General features: G+C 39.1%; 1 protein-coding gene across 1 annotated transcript in view; it reads left to right on the top strand.

Annotated features, from left to right (window-relative positions):
• CSTPP1 (centriolar satellite-associated tubulin polyglutamylase complex regulator 1) overlaps window positions 1-24,136 on the top strand; it is a 187,331-nt gene that overhangs the window by 79,890 nt on the left and 83,305 nt on the right. Inside the window, exon 3 of the mRNA XM_079929743.1 lies at window positions 1,881-2,011. Coding sequence (XP_079785869.1) covers window positions 1,881-2,011 — 131 coding nt within the window. The remainder of the gene's footprint in view (window positions 1-1,880; window positions 2,012-24,136) is intronic.

The following is a 24,136-nucleotide window of genomic DNA, read 5'->3' as shown; positions in this document are numbered from 1 at the left end:
TAACTCTTTAGATAGTGATTCTGATCTCCATACTGATCAGCTACATGATCAACTGGTCATCTGATTATCTCCATACTAATCAAACATTTCTAATTATTTTTATTTTTAATTAAATATGAATTTTATTGGTATGAATTATCTAAAGGCAGTAGTGTAAATACAATTATGTCTTTTTATATTCAGTATTGTAAGACTTTGCCCTATCAGTTTGTTGTATAAAATTCCTATTTTATAAATTCTTATGTATATTCTATTCATCTATACAATGAGGCTCAGCTAGATTCTTCAATGAATAAATTACTCCCTAGCTTAAAAGAAGATATTTTTTAAAAGCTACACTAAGGATATAATTTCACTAGTATTAGTTCCTTTACAGCCTAGACCATGACCTAGACATCAGCATTTTTACCCTGGGGGTTGTGTAGCACACTTTGGGACTAATTCTTTACTGGGTAGCTTCATAAATTTAGGCTAGAATGTTATCATTTGCTAGACTTCATTTGCTAGAAATGTGGCCTGCTCCATTTACCTGTAACAGCTCATTTGCTTTATTTTTCATTTTCCTTTACTCAACACAACAGCACTGCAAACTGCGTAATTAGGTTAACACTTTCGTTGCTTTTTAAAAATCTTTCTTCTAACTCTTTGCCTCATACTTTCTCATAGTATCTTAGATTTGTATGCTAGTTTTCCATGGGGGAAGAAGGGTATGTTATTCGCTTTTTCATGCAGTGTTGTTAATATTGACAGAAGGAGGCTAATTTTATCCTAAGTGATAATATACTCTATGTTGAAGACAGGTTAAACACTTCCCTCTGAACTTGGTCAGGGAAAAGGAAAATGGATTAGATGGCTCCTGAAATTTTTTCCTGTTCAACTCAGAGATTCAGAATTTTTTCCCCCTTTAAATGCTAAACAAATGAAAAGTGACATTTGGGATTACCACTATCCCTCTGTTGCTTGCCATCTTCAGTTTAATGTCTGCTTCTCTACAAAGATTAACATATTTTCCACTCATGATTTACTTGTCAGGGACTTTAGGAGTTTTCTGGAACCAGAAGTCTGCCTTTGGTAGTGATGATTACTGGATAATTGCCTGTGCTTTGGTGGATTTTCCATTTTTAGATTACATCAGGCTCTACAGACTTTATTTCTTTGGCAGAAGAACCCAAAGGCAATGGAGTATATTTTTTCCCCTTCCCCAGCCCAGCTTAAACAATGACTCACTTGGGCCCTAGGGCTTTACTTCATACTCTCATTCAGGGGCCGCTTTCTACCCTTGTTTTTCTTATTTGCCTTTAGTGTCTGTCTGGAACCTTTTATATCCTTTGGCACATGGATTTTCCTCTAACGTTATTGTCAGAGAGGAGGTATACGCCACCACCCCCAAACTGGAACAGACAATCCAGTTATGTTCCCATAAGCCATGTTGTTCTTAAGACAGCTGATATAGGTCAGAGAGAATACAAAAAGAATATCTTTAAGGAAACATAAATTTCAGGTGGGGTAGAGGGAGAAGTATTCTCCAAAAAGATATGAGTGCCAGTGTCATCCAGCTAAAGACAAAGATTTCCCACTATATGAGATGCTCTAATGACTGATTAAAACTTCCTCAGTGTGTGTGTGTGTTTGTGTGTGTGTGTAGGAGGTGGGAAGCACTCAGAGGAATTGAACTCCAAGAGTTTTCAAAGAGATATAGTTATGTGAAGAGAATTCCTCATAGAAGGACTTGGTCTAATCTATAGTTCAGAGTTTTTTTGGAGAAAAAAAGATTTTTCTCCTTTTGGGCAGTTGTTCTATATATTCTTGACTTTTCATTCTAATTCCAGCCTTCTGTAACTCTCCATCTAATGATAATTCCTTGATTTTTCTCTTTGCAGTTTTAACAGTGTATGTCAGGGAACTCACATTCTTTTTCGGGAATTCAGCTTCATCCAAGCCACCCCTCACAATAGGGCATCATTCTTACGGGCCTTCTGGAGATGCTTCCGAACTGTAGGCAAAAATGGCGGTAAGTCTTCCCAAATTTTTTTCTTGCCTTCCTTTATTCCCTCCAAACTTCTTTCTTTTGCTCAGTATAAATACTGTTTTAGTGCATACTCTTCAAGGCTCTAGGAACACCTTTTAAGGAGCTATCTGTCTTGTGTCAGAGATACTGCCATCAATATTATTATCACCATCACCATCACCGTCACTGAAGCACTTATTAAGATCCAAGTGTAACTCTGAGATCTATGTGCAGTAATTCATTTAATCTTCACAACGTCTCTCTGTGGTAGATAATATAATTCCCATTTTAAAACAAATGAAACTTAGGATCAATTTGCATATTGTTGGTTCAACATCTTATGATTATAACCCAAGGAAAATATTAAAAAATACACTGATCAAAAATGTGTTTACTGAGACTTTATTTTGGTGATATGAAGGGTGAAAGACCCTTACTGAGAGCTTCTTTTAAAAAAATGGCACTAAATTCTTACATTCAGGATATTAAAATAGATTAAATTGCTCCAAAATTTTCAGATATAGAGTCTCTACATCAAAACTTTTGTTCACGTCTGTTTTCAAAGGCCTGTTCTTATTCCCATCTTCATATTATGTTTTTCCAAATAAGTATCGAATATCTTTGACAGTTTCTATAGTAAACCTAACTTAAAGTAGAGGAAGGCCTAAACTATTTCCTCATTCATTCAACAAATATATCTGGTAGACTTACCATGTACCTGGTGCTGGGGTTATAGTAAGAAAATAGGTATGCTCCCTGCTTTCATTGAATTTGCAGGATCCCCTACCCTGCTCTAACTGATGCTACTGCTACTTTATATATAGCTACTGAAACTTTTTTGCTAAAACTCCTTCTACCTAGTTTCTGATTAGATCATTTCGCTATCCTAAGAAATAGGTATGGTAGATATTATTGTGCCCATTTTATTTTATTTTATTTATTTATTTATTTTAAGAAGATGTTGGGGGCAGGAGGTTATTAATTAATTTATTTATTTTTGCTGTGTTGGGTCTTCGTTTCTGTGCGAGGGCTTTCTCTAGTTGTGGCAAGCGGGGGCCACTCTTCATTGCGGTGCGCGGGCCTCTTACTATCGCAGCCTCTCTTGTTGTGGAGCACAGGCTCCAGACGCGCAGGCTCAGTAGTGTGGCTCACAGGCCTAGTTGCTCCACGGCATGTGGAATCCTCCCAGACCAGGGCTCGAACCCGTGTCCCCTGCATTAGCAGGCAGATTCTCAACCACTGCGCCACCAGGGAAGCCCTGTGCCCATTTTATAAATAACAAAATTGTGTAACTTGCAGAAGGATTGCACAGTAGCAAATTTGGAAATAGAACCCAGATTTACTAATATGCTCTTTCTACTACTGACAAGTAACTCTAGAGATCATCCATCTCAATTACACTATTGTGCAAGCGTATTGAGAATAGCATCATCTTCTTTACAAAATATATGACTAGTAGTTGAAAATCAGTGTGAACTCAATTTTAAGCGAACTAGCTCAGAAAAACTATCTTGTTGGTCTCCACATAAACAAAACTGGGAGCTGTGAGTGTATAGATGAATTTTGTACTATTTCATCAGAACCTGTCTTTCCTAATCCTTTCTCTGTCCCTTAACCAGTCAGCAAATATATATTAAATACTCATTATATCAAAGAATGGTGCATATAGCTAGAGCTGGTTTCTGTGAAATAGCACATGGAGATAACTATGGAAAATAATCTTCAGATATCCTTAATTCTTTTCATGACTTACAAGTGGGGCCTCTTCAGTAATTTATTTATTATCACAAGGGATCCATATAGTGGTGGACTCTAAGCAGATGTGGTTTTCTTTATCTTTCTTATAGCAGCTGCCAATGATTCATCCAGCTGCTGAGAGGAAGCAGCTCCAAGTTCTCCCTATTTCTCCTGTGCCACCAGTAGGACCTAGATTTTATGCTGGATATTTATTGTCATGCCTCTTAATCAGACAGTCTCTGAGTTCTTAAATACCAAATGCAACATTTGTGTCTAGGTGATCCTAAGATCTTTGGTTAAATAGTTTTAATATATTCTCAGTTTCCTCCAGGAAACTTCAGTCCCAGAATGTGTCAGTCTCCAATTTTAATCCAGAATGAGCAAAAACACTCAGAGGCAAGATTCCAAAGGAAAGTATTTATTAAGTCCCATTTTTTCAATTAGAATGCCAAGTACCAGACACCTACTCAGTGGACCTGCTATTATATTGTTCTCCTGCAGATAACTTCCTTAGAACATCATGTACATATTGTAGCATTATCAAGAGGAAACTGACTTTTCTGGGAGGAGGCAAAAGATGAGCTGGGTTCCAGCGTAACATATCTAAAAGTGAAGCCACCTGTAGAAAACTAAGGACCTTGATCCCTTCTGGCAAGAAATCTTTTATCCCAGTTTTTAGCAAGTACAGAGATACGATGTCATTCCTGCATGACTGAGTATTGAATGATGCTAATTTCCCTGTGTCTGAATTTCAAATAACCTCATGAAAACTGCAGTGAGTCTCTTGCTATCTAAACAACTTTAGACTCTTGGAAGCAAAAAGATCTACTCAAATGTAATAAGCCTTTAAAATTCAACTTCTCACTTTGGTATTTTTTTCAATACAGAAATATTAGTCTAAATTTTCCAAGTTGGCAAAGATTGAAATTCCCTTGAAGTAAATCTCTACTTCTATTTAGGGATATTGGCTCAAAAGAGCTTTTGTCCACAGTTTATTTTCAGTTTATGAGAATTTAGTTTTGAGCTTTGTGCTTTTACCAGTGAATATATATATTTCATTTAATAAAATAATGATACTAAGGGAATTGTCCTCCTGCTATAAACAACTAGAAAATCAGACAAAGTATCTGAAACAACTGTTTCAGACATTGGACCAACAGTCAGTGTGGAACTATGGTCCCTGAGAGACAGTTACCAAGTGACAGTACAGGGAGATCATCAAAGAGCTTGGTGGTCTTACTGAGTTGAAGAGGCAGAGGCTGGGGTTTAGGGAGGCCAAGGTGGCCAGTATTTACAAGGCCAAGTACCAGAGAGAAGGGCATTGCTCACTTAGCTCCAGAGAGCTGCAAGGAGGTATTTGAGTCTTTGACTACAAACTCTGCACATGTGTGGGTTGGAAAAAGAACCACTAGAAAACAGTAGGCCAGACAATTCCTGGAGTACTCACAAGGCTAGTTTCTTCTATTTTGAGAGAAACCTCAAAATACACTGGGCATTGGATAGAGTCCTCAGTAGCTTAAGCATTAAACTGATCTGCAAGTAACTGCATTTACCAGAACAAAATTCAATACTCCTTAAAGGAATTCAACAAAATCCAGCACTCAACAACATAAAATTCACAAAGTCTGGCATCCAACTAGAAATTACAGGAAGCAGGAAGATATGACCCATAACCAGGAGAAAAATAAATCAATAGAAGCACAGACTCAGAAAAGACAGAGATGGGGGAATTAGCTAGCAAGGACCTTTAGACAGTTATTTTAAGTCATATAGATGTGCTCAAGTATGTAAAGGAAAATATGAATATGATTAGGAGATAAATGGAAGATATTAGAAAAATCTAAATGGAATTTCTAGACATAAAATACAGCATCAGAAATGAAAATAATGATAATAATAGCAGTTAATATTTATTAAGTGCTTCCTGTGTAGATTATCTCATTTTTCTAATCCTGTGTATTAGGTAGATACTTTTATTATCTCCTTTGCACAGAAAATAAAACTGAGATTTTGAAAGTTAAATAACTGGTCTAGGTCACACACCTATAAGTGTGTGACCAATGAATGACAAACAAGCCAGAGAGCTGACTTGAGACAGTATTATGTTTTTAGTGTGTAATGTGTTCTCCATCAGAGAGTGTATGAAATGCTGGAAATACAGATAAGTAAATGACAGTGCTTGCCCTCAAAGAGCTCACATTCCGGGAGAAGAAACAGAGTAGCCTAGAAGTAGTTTCCTTAGAGTATAAGTGATTAGTAAAGCCTGTATGAATCAGTAATAGCACAAGGAAAGAAATAGTTCTTCCTGCAGAAGTTGGGGAAGGCTCTAAAGAAGTAAAGACAATTAGGATGGATCTTGGAGTAGTAGAAAGCTGTTAAGCAAAGAAGGAGTACATTCTGAAAAGAAAAAACAAGATTTTTGAAAGTATGATGACATGAAACATCATGGTTCCTTTGGAAAATGGTAAGAAGAACAATGTGGCAACAGAAAATGATGCTGAATGCTTATTGTGCCAGCCACTGAGCAAAATGCTATACATGTATTCATTCATTTCATTCACACAACAAACATGAGTTGGTGTGATTATTATCCTGTTTTATACATAAAGAAACTGAGAGAGAAGTTAAGTGACTTGCACAGGCTATATAGTTTATAAGTAGCACAGCTCATATTCAAACTTGTCTTCACAAAGGCCACATTTTTTTTTTTTTTTTTTTTTTTTTTCTGTACGCAGGCCTCTCACTGTTGTGGTCTCTCCCGTTGCGGAGCACAGGCTCTGGACGCGCAGGCTCAGCGGCCATGGCTCACGGGCCCAGCCGCTCCGCGGCATGTGGGATCTTCCCGGTGGACTCTCAACCAATGCGCCACCCGGGAAGCCCTCCTTTGTAATTTTTTAAACAAACAAACAAAAATCCTTCAGTGTGATCTCTTCACTCCTGAGGTCTCCTCTAGCAGCTGATTCTCTCCACTTGTTCCCACCAGTGCTTCACCTCTCATCACTTTCCCCGGAAACCTGATGTGGCCAGATTAAATAAATAAACAAATAATTTCTTCAACCTCAAGTTCCTGTTTCCTAGCTCCCATTTTACTTATTTCTTCTCTATTCCTAATTTTCTCTTATTTTTTCATTTTTACTTCTTTCTTCAGAATCTTTTCTCCAGGGAGAACATTGACAATTGATGTCCCCTCAAATCTGTCCCCTCTCTACCTGCAATAACTTTGATCTTTCCCTCTATTTAATTTTTTTTTTGGCTGTGTTGCATCTTCGTTGCTGCACGCGGGCTTTCTCTAGTTGCCGTGAGCGGGGGCTCCTGTTTTGTTGTGGTGCGCGGGCTTCTCATTGTGGTGGCTTCTCTTGTTGTGAAGCACGGGCTCTAGGCACGTGGACTTCAGTAGTTGTGGCTCTCAGCCTCAGTAGTTGTGGCTCGCGGGCTCTAGAGCGCAGGCTCAGTAGTTGTGGCTCATGGGCTTAGTTGTTCCGCAGCATGTGAGATCTTCCCGGACCAGGGCTCAAACCAATGTCCCCTTCATTGGCAGGTGGATTCTTAACCACTGCGCCACGAGGGAAGTCCCCCCTCTATTTAATTTTTCCTTTTTTCTATTTTAGTTATTTGGAGGTGTCACACATGTCACACAAGCATTCCTGGAATGCTTTTGTCACAACCTCCTCTCCCACCCAACCCTCCTCACCCTCCATACATAATACCCTTAGGCTGCTGACCTCTCTTTATCCTTTTAGGTCTTAGTTTAAAGGTCAGCTCCTTAAAGGGGGCTTCCCTATGACCCTTCCTCATCTGAATTAAATCCTTTCATTACTCTTTTCAAAGCATCCTGTAATTTTCAGTCATCATTTATTACAGTTTCTGACTAAATATTTTTGGCATGACTCTTTACTTAATGTCCATCTCCCTTATTAAATTGTAACCTTTATGAGGGCAAGAACCTTGTTTTGCCAATAACTATTCCTAGCACCCAACATCTGTAAATGATTTGTTATTTAATATGAAGGCTCACCATTTCCCAATCACAAGAGGATAGATTCTTTTTTTTTTTTTTTTTTTTGCGGTACGCGGGCCTCTCACTGTTGTGGCCTCTCCTGTGGTGGGAGCACAGGCTCCGGACGTGCAGGCTCAGCAACCATGGCTCACGGGCCCAGCCGCTCTGCGGCATGTGGGATCTTCCCGGACCGGGGCACGAACCCGTGTCCCCTGCATCGGCAGGCGGACTCTCAACCACTGAGCCACCAGGGAAACCCAAGAGGATAGATTTTTGAATGGGTTATATTATCGTTTCTTCTATTGGGTGTAGGGTTGGTTTTGAAAATCTGTTTTACGCTAACTTTTCAATATTGTGTAGGAGCCTTGTTTTAAAATAATAGTAGCTACCACTTATTGACCACCTACTATATGCAAGGCACTAAACTTCATGTTCTAAGTGCCCCACTAAAAACTGACCCATTCAAAGCTGTGCTATTTTAAATGACACCTAATTAAAACAATATTCAATACCCACTGGTGATTCTAAACAAGGATTAGAAAGATTTAGATCATGATCTGTATGCAAACTTAATTTTTTTAAATATTTATTTATTTATTTGGCTTCGTTGGGTCTTAGTTGCAGCACGTGGGATCTTCGTTGCGGCATGTGGGGTCCTTTGTTGAGGTGTGGGCTCAGTAGTTGTGGCATGCAGGCTTAGTTGCCCCATGGCATGTGGGATCTTAGTTCCCTGACCAGGGATCAAACCCACGTCCCCTGTGTTGGAAGGTGGACTCTTAACCACTGGACCACCAGGGAAGTCCCGCAAACTTTAAACATTGGTGAGGATCTGATTAGTAGTACTTCCTTTCCTTCTTTTGTATTCCAGTCCAGCCTTTATGCTATGAAAGAGATCACAAACTAGTGGTCAGCTAACTGCACGTGCCTTGGCCTGCAGGTATGTTTTCTTGGTTTGCGGTGTTAAAAATACATATTTTTAATTTGATGCCAACATTTAACATAAAAATCTCAATTCAATTTCACTTATAAATGGAAAGTCCTCCCAATACCATGACGACATTCTAACAAGAAGACGGTTTGCCAGGGCAGAAGTGCAGCTGCTCTCTTTAGACAGGGTATGTAGACTCAGATTTACCGCCAGGACGGAGGTACAGCTGCTCTCTTTAGACAGGGCACGTAGACTCAGATTTACCACCATCCCCAGCTGCCTTGCTTCACCTGCTTACGTTTCCTGCCTGGCCTCTATAGGCATTTGAGTTTGCTATCATTGCTAGAACTTCTTGGTCCATTTATAACCATTTGAAAGGTAAGGTTACACTCATAACTCAGAACAAGGAGTCAGGTTCTTATTCCTCAACTAGATGCTCTTTCTCTCTTCTCCTTGTTATCATGATGTCTCAAAATTTTTTATAATTAGAAGTGACCTTAAAGTCCTCTCATCTTGAAACTAAATCTAGGTTTTTTAAAAATATTCTCTTTTTTACAGTAAAATATACATTACATAAAATTTGCTATTCTAACCACTTTTTAAATTGAGAAATCTTTTTTTGGTGGTAAAATATAAATAACATAAAATTTACCATTTTAAGTGTACAGTTCAGTGGTATTAACTATATGCACATTGTTTTAAAACCATTACCAGTATCTATCTCCCTTTTTTCCTCTTCCCACATTGAAGCATTTTACCCATTAAAAAAATAACTCCCCATTCCCCCCTCTTCCAGCCGCTGATAACCACTGTTTTACTTTCTGTCTCTATGCGTTTGACTATTTTAGGTACCACATATAAGTGGAATCATACAATATTTGTCTTTTTGTGTCTGACTTATTCCACTAAGCATGATGTTTTCATAGTTCATCCATGTTGTAGCGTGTATCAGAATTTCATTCCTTTCTATAGTTGAATAATATGCCACTGTGTGTATATCGTATTTAGTTTATCTGGTCATCTGTCAATGGACACGTGGGTTGTTTCCACCTTTTGGCTGTTGTGAATAATGCAGCTGTAAGCGTGGGTGTACAACTATCTGTTTGAGTCCCTGTCTTTGATTCTTGGATATGTACTTAGGAGTGAAATTGCTGGATCATATGATCATTCTATGTATAACTTTTTAAGGAATTGCCATACTGTTTTCCACAGTGGCTACACCATTTTACATTCTCACCAGCAATGCACAATTTCTCCCAATCCTCACCGACATGTGATATTTCTTGTTGTTTTGATAATAGGCATTCAAATTGGTGTGACGTGGAATCTCATTGTGGTTTTGATTTGCATCTCCCTGATGACTCATGATGTTGAATATCTTTTCATGTGCTTATTGGCCATTTGTATATCTTCTTTGGAGAAATGTCTATTTAAGCCCTTTGCACTTTTTTGAATTGTGTTGTTTATTGTTGTTGTTGTTGTTGAGTTGTAGGAGATCTTTACATAATCTGCATATGAATCCCTTATTAGACATGTGATTTGCAAATATGTTCTCTTATTCTGTAGGTTGTCTACTCACTTTCTTGATAGTATCCTTTGATACACCAAAGTTCTTAGTTTTGATGAAGTCCAATTTATCTATTTTTTCTTTTGTTCCCTGTGCTTTTGGTGTCATATCCATGAAATCATTGCCAAATCCAATGTCAAGAAGCCGTTGGATTGTTTTCTTCTAAGAGTTTTATAGTTTTAGCTCTTAAGTTTAGGTCTTTGATCCATTTTGAGTTAATTTTTAGATAAGGTGTGAGGTAAGGATCCAACTTCTTTCTTTTCTTTTCTTTTTTTTCCCACTGCATGGCATGTGCAGTGGAAACATGGAGTCCTAGCCACTGGACCACCAGGGAAGTCCCCCAACTTCTTTCGTTTGCAGAAGGATATCTAGTTTTCACAGCACCACTACTGAAAGACTTTTTGAGCAGTCCTTTCCCCTAAGAATGGTAACCTTGGCCTCTTCTTGTAAATCAATTGATCTTACTGTGAAGGTTTACTTCTGGGCCCTCTCTTCTGTTCAAGTGGTCTATATGTCTGTCCTTATGCCAGTTCCATACTGTTCTAATTACTGTGGCTTTGTATTGAGTTTCAAAGTTGGGAAGTTTGAGCCCTCCAACTTTATTCTTTTCCAAGATTGTCCTGGCCATTTGGGCCCCCTTGCAATTACATATGAATTTGAGGATCAGCTCTCTATTTCTGTGGCAAAAAACCTGTTGGAATTCTGGTAGGAATTGTGTTGTATCTGTAGATTGCTTTGGGTAGTATTGACATCTTAACAATGATAAGTCTTCCTATCCATGAACATGGGAAGTCTTTCCATTTATTTAGGTCTTCTTTAATTTCATTCAGCAGTGTTTTATAGTTTTCAGTGTGCAAGTCTTTCACCTCCTTGGTTAGATTTATCCCTAAGTATTTTATTCTTTTCATGCTATTGTAAATGGAACTGTTTTTCTTAGTTTCCTTTTTACATTTTTCATTGCTAGTTTATAGAAATATAATTGGTTTTTGTATGTTGGTTTTGTATCCTGCATCTTTGCAAAATTCATGTATTAGCTGTAATAGTTTGTGTATTTGTGTATGTGTATAATCTTTATGGTTTTCTGCATAGAAGATCATGTCATCTTTAAATAGAGATAGTTTTATCTTTTCCTTTACAATTTGGATACCTTTTATATCTTTTTCTTGCCTAATTGCTTTGGTTAGAACTTCCTGTGCTATGTTCAGAAGTGGCAAAAGCAGGTATCCTTGTCTTGTTCCTGATTTGGGGGGAAAGTTTTCTAGTATTTGGTTTTAAGATAAAAGTATGTCAGGAAAATTGTGATTCACATGGACAAGTAGCTGCAAATACTAATAGATTTATTTTTAACATCTTGACATCTGGTCAAAAAAAGTTTTTTAGTTATACTGATCCACATATTCAAAAAAGTAGTGATAGGGAATTCCCTGGCAGTCCAGTGGTTAGAACTCAGTGATCTCACTGCCAGGGCCCCGGGTTTGATCCCTGGTCTGGGAACTAAGATCCTACAAGCCACAGAGCAAGGCCAAAAAAAAAAAAAAAGTAGTGATAGTAAATTTTTGTGCCAAAGCTGAGTTACTTTCCTAATTGATGTGTGATCACTTTGGAGAAATCAATGAACAGTTTTCTCAGCTAGTTTAAAAACTGCATTGTTTGGAGAAAAATAAATGTATCTTATAATATCTCATATGAGTAGTTCAATAGTGTTATTTCTTTAAAGATCAGGTACCTCAGGGGCTACTATGGATTGAATTGTGTCCCCCCCACATTCATATATTGAAGCCCTAACCCCCAACGTGACTGTGTTTGGAGGTAGGGCCTATAAGGATGTAATTAAGATTCAATGAGGTCATTAGGGTAGGGCTCTTCTCCAATAGGATTAGTGTGCTTATAAGAAGAGATATCAGGGACTTCCCTGGTGGCACAGTGGTTAACAATCCTCCTGCCAATGCAGGGGACATGGGTTTGAACCCTGGTCTAGGAAGATCCCACATGCCACAGAGCAGGTAAGCCCGTGCGCCACAACTACTGAGCCCACATGCCATAACTACTGAAGCCCACATGCCACAACTACTGAAACCCGCATACCTAGAGCCTGTGCTCTGCAACAAGAGAAGCCACTGCAGTGAGAAGCCCATGCATCGCAACGAAGAGTAGCCCCCGCTCGCCGCAACTAGAGAAAGCCCACGCACAGCAACAAAGACGCAGCGCAGCCAAAAATAAATAAATAAATTTAAAAAAAAAAAAAGAAGAGACATCAGAGAGCCTTCCCCCTCTGTTCGCCATGTAAGGACACAGTGAGAAGGCAGCCTTTTACAACAAAGGAAAGACTCCTCACCAGACACTGAGCCTGCTGGCTCTTCCATCTTGGACTTCTAGTCTCCCAAACTGTGAGAAAAATAATTTCTCTTGTTTAAGCCACCCAGTCTATGGTATTTTGTTATGGCAGCCTGAGCAGACTAATACAGAGGCCAGATTTTTGCTCATAATTTTCATGCAGAAAAATTAATTTTATTTTGCATTTTGAATCCAAATCCTGTTTTGATTCATCACTAATATTTTATCTGAGGTGGTAAGTATGGCAGTGTTATAAGCCTAAATTGAGCTATTCAGTTTATTTAAATATCAGTAAGATTTCCAAGTTGATAAACTTACATTTAATGAATGTACTTAAGGTAGAAATAATAGTAATTTCTTATTTTATTTGACTATTGTTTTGACAACTGCCTTATATCAGTCAGAAAACTTTAGTGTAAAAGAATAAATTCTGGCATCACTACTGATACATCTGCAAATGACTCTGAAAGGTCTACAATTTAAAAGCCTCATCCTAATAAAATTAACAGTATGTATCAATTTGTATAACATTATCCAATAGTGTTTTGAAAAATGCTTACATAATTTTAACTGCTAGTGTTTATCTACACAACATCTAATGACATTTTAAGGCCTGTGATCCACTATTCCATCAATTTTTTCTGCCATTGCTTTTCCAGTCCCAGTACAAAAACGATTACATTTTTACCACTTTGTTAGTATCTTAACACTTAAATACTTCTATTTTGTAATTATCACGTTATTTTATAGAGTAATAAATCTACTTTGTTTTGTTCCATAACCACATCATATAGGAACAAGTATAAGGAGGGGTTGATAACATCTGTACTCTCATCCAGTAGAATTTAAAGATTTTATGTAATCACAGCCTTTATGCCAATATAGTCCTGGATTAAAAAAAAAAGAAAAAGACTAGAGCAGATAAAAAGCTTCCTAGTCAGTGACATATTTACAAGTTCAGATACATATATTTGTGAGCAGGAGAAGCTCCACGATGAGTTAACCTGAGAGCACAAGTTGGTAGTGTCTATATATTCAAATTTACTATGTAACCTATTTAGTGTGCATGTTGTTTTTCTTATAAATTTTAAACAAAGGTATATTTTTAATAAGAAAACTGTTAATATTAAACATTTGTAGAAACTTACCAATGCCTCTGAAAAACTCAAGCCTTCTGGTTTGAAAACTACTGATGTTTCTCTACCCATTCCCCATCACACAGGTATAATATTGAAGCCTGAGGTCTCCCAGAGAGTCTTCTGACTCTCACCAAGTGCTCTTGCTATTAGCGTCAAGTGCTCTTGCCCTGACACTTAATGCACATCAATATATTTTATGTCATTCAGCCTCTGAGATCAATGTATAATTTTCTAGCCCAGAATGTGATCAGATTAGTTAAGGTTTAAGAATGTACTGCAATTGTGTGTGATTTTCTATCTTCTTTGATTGCCTTAACAGATGGAGGAAAGTTTCAGTTCCACTCTACCTGTCTTCAAGAGAAAACATTATGTTATTCCATCTTCTATTTAAAATAAAAAATCATGATTCTTATTACTGAGGGAAGTATAGTACTTGCTTTACTGCATATTTCATGCTTTGACGGACATAACAAGCAGAATTTGGAAGTTCTTTGAAACTACAACCAAGGGTTTTTCAAAAATTAGGCTAAAGTGAGACTTTACCATGAGATGTTATTAAACCCATTCTCTAAAGCAGATGTACCCCAAAACAGAATGGTACCTCTTAGGCTTCTGAAATCTCTTGCTCGCATGATTCAGTTAAAAACAAAAGTAAAAGACTAAATTAAAGTGTATACACTGTGAATCAAAATAAAGCCACCTTAGGTTAAAAATGTCAGTTTAATAAACCATACTCAAATTTGGTAGTTTTGGTGGGTTTTAAGCTGGGAGTGTATAAAAGCAAGTATAAGTAGTGTTGAAAATTTAATCTTTTCTAGTTTTATTTTGCTTGGCATAACTTGCTCTTCATTCCCACCGCTGCCACTGGACCCTAATTTAGAACCCTAACTAACCACATCGGAGAGGTTGTCAAAAAGACAGATTCCTTGATCCCATCTCCAACCAAGTGAATCAGAGTCAGCAGGGGAGGGACCTGGGAATGAATGAATGAATGAATTTATTTATTTTAACATCTTTATTGGAGTATAATTGCTTTACAGTGTTGTGTTATTTTCTGCTGTATAACAAAGTGAATCAGCTATATGCATACGTATATCCCCATATCCCCTACCTCTTGCATCTCCCTCCCACCCTCCTTATCCCACCCCTCTAGGTGGTCGCAAAGCACTGAGCTGATCTCCCTGTGCCATGCAGCTGCTTCCCACTAGCTATCTATTTTACATTTGGTAGTGTATATATGTCAGTGCTACTCTCTTACTTCCTCCCAGCTTACCCTTCCCTCTCCTGTGTCCTCAAGTCCATTCTCTACGTTTGTGTCTTTGTTCCTGTCCTGCCCCTAGGTTCTTCAGAACCATTTTTTTTTTAATTCCATATATATGTGTTAGCATACGGTATTTGTTTTTCTCTTTCTGACTTACTTCACTCTGTATGACAGTCTCTAGGTCCATCCACCTCACTGCAAATAACTCAATTTCATTTCTTTTTATGGCTGAGTAATATTCCATTGTATATATGTGCCACATCTTCTTTAGCCATTCATCTGTCGATGGACACTTAGGTTGCTTCCATGTCCTGGCTATTGTAAATAGTGCTGCAATGAACATTGTGGTGCATGACTATTTTTTTTTTTTTTTTTTTTTTTGTGGTATACGGGCCTCTCAGTATTGTGGCCTCTCCTGTTGCGGAGCACAGGCTCTGGACACGCAGGCTCAGCAGCCATGGCTTACGGGCCCAGCCGCTCCGCAGCATGCGGGATTTTCCCGGACCGGGGCACGAACCCACGTCCCCTGCATTGGCAGGCGGACTCTCAACCACTGCGCCACCAGGGAAGCCCTGCATGACTCTTTTTGAATTATGATTTTCTCAGGGTATATGCCCAGTAGTGGGATTTCTGGATCATATGGTAATTCTATTTTTAGTTTTTTAAGGAACCTCCATACTGTTCTCCATAGTGGCTGTATCAATTTACATTCCCCACTAACAGTGCAAGAGGGTTCCCTTTTCTCCACACCCTCTCCAGCATTTATTGTTTGTAGATTTTTTGATGATGGCCATTCTGACTGGTGTGACGTGATACCTCATTGTAGTTTTGATTTGCATTTCTCTAGTGAGTGATGATGTTGAGCATCTTTTCATGTGTTTGTTGGCAATCTGTATGTCTTCTTTAGAGAAATGTCTATTTAGGTCTTTTGCCCATTTTTGGATTGGATTTTTGTTTTTTGGTTATTGAGCTGCATAAGCTGCTTGTATATTTTGGAGATTCATCCTTTGTCAGTTGCTTCATTGGCAAATATTTTCTCCCATTCTGAGGGTTGTCTTTTCGTCTTATTTATAGTTTCCTTTGCTGTGCAAAAGCTTTGAAGTTTCATTAGGTCCCATTTGTTTATTTTTGTTTTTACTCTAGGTGGTGAGTCAGAAAGGATCTTGCTGTGATTTATGTCATACAGTGTTCTGCCTATGTTTTTCTCTAAGAGTTTTATAGTGTCTGGCCTTACATTTAGGTCTTTAATCCATTTTGAGTTTATTTTTGTGTATGGTATTAGGCAGTGTTCTAATTTCATTCTTTTACAGGTAGCTGTCCAATTTCCCAGCACCACTTATTGAAGAGGCTGTCTTTTCTCCATGGTATACTCTTGCCTCCTTTATCAACGGAGGTTTATCTCTGGGCTTTCTATCCTGTTCCATTGATTTATATTTCTGTTTTTGTGCCAGTACCATACTGTCTTGATTATTGTAGCTTTATAGTATAGTCTGAAGTCCAGGAGCCTGATTCCTCCAGCTCTATTTTTCTTTCTCAACATTGTTTTGCTATTCAGGGTCTTTTGTGTTTCCATACAAATTGTGCAATTTTTTGTTCTAGTTCTGTGAAAAAATGTCATTGGTAGTTTGATAGGGATTGCATTGAATCTGTAGATTGCTTTGGGTAGTATAGTTATTTTCACAATATTGATTCTTCCAATCCAAGAACATAGTATATCTCTCCATCTGTTTGTATCATCTTCAATTTCTTTCATCAGTGTCTTATAGTTTTCTGCATACAGGTCTTTTGTCTCCTTCAGTAAGTTTATTCCTAGGTATTTTATTCTTTTTGTTGCAATGGTAAATGGGAGTGTTTCCTTAATTTCTCTTTCAGATTTTTCATCATTAGTGTATAGGAATGCAAGAGATTTCTCTGCATTAATTTTGTATCCTGCTACTCTACCAAGTTCATTGATTAGCTCTAGTAGTTTTCTGGTAGCATCTTTAGGATTCTCTATGTATAGTATCACATCATCTGCAAACAGTGACAGCTTTACTTCTTCTTTTCCGATTTGGATTCCTTTTATTTCTTTTTCTTCTCTGATTGCTGTGGCTAAAACTTCCAAAACTATGTTGAATAATAGTGGTGAGAGTGGGCATCCTTTTCTTGTTCCTGATCTTAGTGGAAATGGTTTCAGTTTATCACCGTTGAGAATGATGTTGGCTGTGGGTTTGTCATATATGGCCTTTATTATGTTGAGGTAGGTTCCCTCTATGCCTATTTCCTGGAGAGTTTTTATCATAAATGGGTGTTGAATTTTGTCAAAAGCTTTTTCTGCATCTATTGAGATTATCATATGGTTTTTATCCTTCAATTTGTTAATATGGTGTATCACATTGATTGATTTGTGTATATTGAAGAATCCTTGATTTCCTGGGATAAACCCCACTAGATCGTGGGGTATGATCCTTTTAATGTGCTGTTGGATTCTGTTTCCTGGTATTTTGTTGAGGATTTTTGCATCTATGTTCATCAGAGATATTGGCCTATCGTTTTCTCTTTTCTGTGACATCTTTGTCTGGTTTCGGTATCATGGTGATGGTGGCCTCATAAAATGAGTTTGGGAGTGTTCCTCCCTCTGCTATATTTTGAAGAGTTTGAGAAGGATAGGTGTTAGTTCTTCTCTAAATGTTTGATAGAATTTGCCTGTGAAGCTATCTGGTCCTGGGCTTTGTTGGAAGATTTTTAATCACAGTTTCAATTTCAGTGCTTGTGATTGGTCTGTTGATATATTCTATCTTCCTGGTTCAGTCTCGGAAGGCTGTGCTTTTCTAAGAATTTGTCCATTTCTTCCAGGTTGTCCATTTTATTGGCATACAGTTGCTTGTAGTGATCTCTCATGATCCTTTGTATTTCTGCAGTATCAGTTGTTCCTTCTCCTTTTTCATTTCTAATTCTGTTGATGTGAGTCTTCTCCCTTTTTTTCTTGATGAGTCTGGCTAAGGGTTTATCAATTTTGTTTATCTTCTCAAAGAACCAGCTTTTAGTTTTATTGATCTTTGCTATTGTTTCTTTCATTTCTATTTCATTTATTTCTGATCTGATCTTTATGATTTCTTTCCTTCTGCTAACTTCGGGGTTCTTTTGTTCTTCTTTCTCTAATTGCTTTAGGTGTAAGGTAAGGTTGTTGATTTGAGATTTTCTTGTTTCTTGAGGTAGGATTGTATTGCTATAAGCTTCCCTCTTAGAACTGCTTTTGCTGCATCCCATAGGTTTGGGGTCATCATGTTTTCATTGTCATTTATTTCTAGGTATTTTTTTATTTCCTCTTTGATTTCTTCAGTGGTATCTTGGTTATTTAGTAGCGTATTGTTTAGCCTCCTGCGTTTGTATTTTTTTACAGTTTTTTTTTTCTGTAATTGATATCTAGTCTCATAGTGTTGTGGTCGGAAAAGATACTTGTTACAATTTCAATTTTCTTAAACTTACCAAGGCTTGATTTGTGACCCAAATGGATAGATATGGTCTATCCTGAAGAATGTTCCATGATCACTTGAGAAGAAAGTATATTCTGTTGTTTTGGGATGAATCTCCTATATATATCAATTAAGTCCATCTTGTTTAATGTGTCATTTAAGGCTTGTGTTTCTTTATTTATTTTCAGTTTGGATGATCTGTCCATTGGTGAAGGTGGGGTGTTAAAGTCCCCTACTATTATTGTGTTACTGTCGATTTCCCCTTTTATGGCTGTTAGCATTTGCCTTATGTATTGAGGTGCTCCTATGTTGGGTGCATAAATATTTACAATTGTTATATCTTCTTCTTGGATTGATCCCTTGATCATTATGTAGTGTCCTTCTTTGTCTCTTGTAATAGTCTTTATTTTAAAGTCTACTTTGTCTGATATGAGAATTGCTACTCCAGCTTTCTTTTGATTTCCGTTTGCATGGAATATCTTTTTCCATCCCCTCACTTTCAGTCTGTATGTGTCCCTAGGTCTGAAGTGGGTCTCTTGTAGACAGCATATGTATGGGTCTTGTTTTTTATCCAGTTACCCAGTCTGTGTCTTTTGGTTGAAGCATTTAATCCATTTACACTCAAGGTTATAATCAATATGTATGTTCCTATTACTGTTTTCCTAATTGTTTTGGGTTTGTTATTGTAGGTCTTTTCATTTTTTTGTGTTTCCTGCCTAGAGAAGTTCCTTTAGCATTTGTTGTAAAGCTGGTTTGCTGGTGCTGAATTCTCTTAACTTTTGCTTGTCTGTAAAGGTTTTAATTTCTCCATCGAATCTGAATGAGATCCTTGCTCGAGATCCTTGCTCGGTAGAGTAATCTTGGTTGTAGGTTTTTCCCTTTCATCACTTTAAATATGTCCTGCCACTCCCTTCTGGCTTGCAGAGTTTCTACTGAGAGATCAGCTGTTAACCTTATGTGGATTCCCTTGTATGTTATTTGTTGCTTTTCCCTTGCTGCTTTCAATATTTTTTCTTTTTATTTAATTTTTGATAGTTTGATTAATATGTTTCTCGGTGTGTTTCTCTTTGGGTTTATCCTGTATGGTACTCTTTGTGCTTCCTGGACTTGATTGACTATTTCCTTTCCCATGTTAGGAAAGTTTTCGACTATAATCTCTTCAAATATTTTCTCAGGCCCTTTGTTTTTCTCTTCTTCTTCTGGGACCCCTATAATTCGAATGTTGGTGCGTTTAACGTTGTCCCAGAGGTCTCTGAGACTTTCCTCAATTCTTTTCCTTCTTTTTTCTTTGTTCTACTCCCTGGCAGTTAATTCCATAATTTTATCTTCCAGCTCACTTACCCGTTCTTCTGCCTCAGTTATTCTGCTGTTGATTCCTTCTAGAGTATTTTTAATTTCAGTAATTGTGTTGTTCATCACTGTTTGTTTGCTCTTTAGTTCTTCTAGATCCTTTTTAAATGTTTCTTGTATTTTCTCCATTTTGTTTCTGAAATTTTGGATCATCTTTACTATCATTACTCTGAATTCTTTTTCAGGTAGTTTGCCTATTTCGTCTTCATTTATTTGGTCTTGTACGTTTTTACCTTGCTCCTTTATCTGTAACAAATTTTTTTGTCATTTCTTTTTTTTTTTTCTGGTGGGTGGTGCTGTATTCCTGTCTTACTGGTTGTTTGGCTTGAGATGTCCCGCACTGGAGTTTACAGGCAGTTGGATAGAGCTGGATCTTGGTGCTGAGATGAGGACCTCCAGGACGCCTCACTCCAGTTGATATTCCCTGGGGTCTGAGGTTCTGTTAGTCCAGCAGTTTGGACTCGGAGCTCCCACCACAGGAGCTCAGGCCCAACCTCTGGCCTGGGAAGCAAGATCCTGCAAGCTTTGTGGCGTGGTTAAAAAAAAAGGGGGGGGCTTCCCTGGTGGTGCAGTGGTTGAGAGTCCGCCTGCCGATGCAGGGGACACGGGTTCGTGCCCCGGTCCGGGAGGATCCCACGTGCCACGGAGTGGCTGGGCCCGTGAGACATGTCCGCTGAGCCTGCGCCTCCAGAGCCTGTGCTCTGCAATGGGAGAGGCCACGGCAGTGAGAGGCCCGCGTACCGAAAAAAAAAAAAAAAGGAAGAAAGAAAAAAAGGAGCAGTACAATATCAAACAATAAAAAACAAAATAAAATTAGAAAGATAAAAAATGTTAGGAAAACTAAAACTATAATTGAAATAACTGCAACAAGGTACAGTAAAACAACAACAGAAAAAAAGAAGAAAAAAGGCAGGGGGGACAAGCCAAAAGGAGAGATCACTAACAAAGTATAAAGAATAAAATAAAATTAGAAAAATAGAAGATTTATTAGGAGAAATAAAAATATAAAAGAATCAACAACAATGAATCAACAAGGTAAAACAGAACCCCAATCTAAAAGAGGAAAAAAGAAAAGAAAAAAAAAAAGTCTGCCTATGGGGGCGGATTGGAACTTAGGCAGGGGCGGGGTGTTTACAGTGGGGCCGGACCTAGGCTGGTGGGGAGGTGACGTTTGAGCGTGAGGTGGGGCCTAGGCGGGGCGACGTTCAAGTGTGGGCAGAGCTTCTGCTTAGGACCTGCGCAGAAGGGGAGCGGCAGCATGTGGAAAGGAGGGCCTCTGGAGTGTGGGGTTGCGGAGTCTGGAGGTAGGGCCCTGAGTGAGGGTGTGGGGTGGGGCTTGGCTCTGCATGGCAGGAGGGAGGCTCTGAGGGCAGAGGATTAGGCCAGGGAGCCCAACAGGCTTCTCAGTGCCCAAGTGGACAGGGAAAGCCCCGGTCCTGTTCCCTTGTGTTCCTTCGTGCCCCTCCCCCACCATCTCCCCCCGGGGTATCCCGTGTCGCTGCCAGACCCCTAACCGTGGGTGGGTTGTGCTGGGTGTAGAACTCCTCCCCTACCCCAGCTGCCCCTCAGGGAGGCCGGTCCCGTAAGTCCGGCCTTTACTTTTGCTCCCCCTTCACTCCCTCCCACTCCCTCAGGACCCGCGCGGCTGGAGAGGGCCTCGGTGGGCAGAGGATCAGGCCCGGATCTCAAGAGGTTCCTGGGGGCCCAAGTGGGCAGGGAAACCTGGCCACACTCCCTTCTGATCCTCTGCCCTCCCAGTGGTCCCCCAGTTTCCCCCTTCAGGCATGGGATCCCTTCCCCTCCCCCAGCCACCCCTCAGGGGCGCCAGTCCCGTCCTGCCTCCACTCCTCCTCCCCCCTCACTCCCCCCACTCCCCATGTCCCTGGTTGCTGGGGGTTCCTTCCGTCCCCTTAGGTGTTCGTGGTCCCCCACCGGTGCCTGGTAGGTGTCCTAGTTGTGAGAAGCCACGAATTCTGCGTTCTCCTAGTACGCCATCTTGACTCCCCCCCCCGCCCCGGGAATTTATTTTTTAACAAGCATTTCAGGTGACACTTAAAATCACTCGTGTGGGAAGTATTGAATAACTTCTTAACTTTTTTCTTTTGCTCCAGTCCTTGCTCTACATCAGCAGTTTTCAACCCTGGTTGCACGTCAAGTTCATTCAGGGAGCTTTTAAAAACTACCCATGCCCATGCCCCATCACAGATCGATTTAATCAGAATCTTATGGGTTGGGAGCTATGCTTTTTTTTTTTTTTTTAATGTTTTAAGTAAAAAGGTTTTATTGCAGTACAACATTTAGAGAAAAGTGCAAAATAATAAATGTACAGCTTAATGGATTTCTACAAAATAAACATACTCATGTAATGTCCATCCAGATAGAGAATATTACCAGCGCCCCAGATGCCTCTCCCAGGTCCCCTTCCAGTCATGAATCCCCTCTAGGGTCACCACTAGTCTAACTTTTATCACCATAAACTAGATGTGCCTGATCTTGAACTTTACGTAGCTAGAATCATAGAGCATGCGCTCCTCAGGGGCTGGCTTCTTTTGCTTAACATTATATTTCTGATTTGTTGTTGGGTTTAGCTACAGTTTGTTCTTTTTTATTGTTGTACAGAATTCCATTTTATGTATAAACCACAGTTTATCCATTCTACAGTAGGTGGTGTTTGGGTTGTTTTCAGTTTCAAGCTAGTACAAACAATGTTACTATAAACATACTTTTATATGTCTCTTGGTGTATAGATTTCTGTTAAGTATGTACTTAGGAGTGGAATTGTTGGGAATGCGTACATTCAGCTTTAGCATATGTTCCCAAAATGATTGTACCATTTTCCACATTTAACTGCAGTTTATGAGAGTTCCTGTTGCTCTAGAACTTTTTCTGGGGCCCATGCATTTTAAAAGCTCTGCAGGTGATTGTGATGCACATTGAAGCTTGAGAACTACCGCAAGACCTTTTATAAATATAATTCTCTAAAGCATAGCCTTGGGCTTGTCGCCCCTGCTTAGAACAGCAAAGGTTCTATTGGTATTGCCTGCTTATGAAATATGAGTTCCATTACCTTACATTTAGGCCACTCATGATCTAACCTCAGCTGTTCCAACCACTGCTTTCCTACCCACAGCCTACACTCTCACCACACACAGACATTCACTTTCCCCCAAACACTCCTTATACTTTTCCCCTAGCACACCTTTGTTTTTGCTTTTCTATTTGTGTAGCACTTTCTTGCATGTCTGTCACATTCCTGCCCACCTTCAAGTAAACCCAGTTCTAAAAGTCCTCGTAATTCCCACTTCCTCCCCTCCTTGCCCTCCCTTACCTCCATAAGTGATCTGTCTTATGGCACTTATTCTATCATATTTATATTAGTTATTGGCAAACATATAATCTCTTTCCTAAGATACCGCACAGGGTCAAGAATAAATCGATTTTGTCTCTCCTACCTCTCCATTCAGCTTGTAAATGTGTAATATCAAGCTCCATGAGAAGCACTAAAGAGAAGACTTTAAATTGGGTACAGCTGTGTAACCATGGTTAAGTTACTTTCTCCAGGCCTTAGTTTTCTCATCTGTAAAATGGAGAGTATACTACTTCAACATTGTGAAAATTAAATGAGATAATGGACTAAAGCATCTATTAATCTTGGCACATAATAACTGCTTCATCAATGCCAGTTGTTTGTGTCATGTGATAGGTATCATTGTTAGTTCCCTTGAGTGGGGAGACAGCATAGTTTATCTCTGAAGCCCCATTCAGTACCTTTGCTTGTTGTGGGTGCTCAGTAAATGCTGGAAGAATAAATTAATGAATGTCTGCAGGATGATTGGATGGGCCAGGCTTATTCATATTCCATTTCCAGTAAGTTTGGCCTATCTTGGAAGAAGCAGTCAAATTTCAGTTTAACCATCAGAGGTAGACAGAAAGTAGGGTTTCTACTAAAAACTTTATTAAAAAGCTTAAATCCCCAGTTTAACCATACAACAGCTGCTCTCCTTCTGCTGCCAGGAAGTAGGGAAAACACTCCAAGAGCTATTTGCTGTTTGTTTGTTCATCTTCAGGTAAACATGCCATGACTTGGGGAGAGCACACACGTCACCCGCAGGCAAGCTTGGGTCTGGGAAGTTGCAAGTAGGAGCAATGAAGAAGAAATCCCCCACTCTGGGAGAGGTTCCTGCAGGGACTCAGCTAAACCCATTTGCAGCTTTGCTGAATTATTTACTAAGATGAGGGGACTGGGTGTGGCTGGTCTGAGATTCCTCCTGGGAAGTCACTTTAAGAGTCTCCTTAATTTCCTCACCCTTCATCTTTGTTCTCTGGCTTTGGTGCAAGGGTGCAGGCAGTCGCACCCAGT

Source organism: Stenella coeruleoalba (genome assembly GCF_951394435.1).
Source record: "Stenella coeruleoalba genome assembly, chromosome: 8".
Taxonomy (NCBI): Eukaryota; Metazoa; Chordata; class Mammalia; order Artiodactyla; family Delphinidae; genus Stenella; species Stenella coeruleoalba.
Note: the sequence above shows the minus strand (reverse complement) of the source record. Positions and strands in the feature narration are given on the sequence as shown.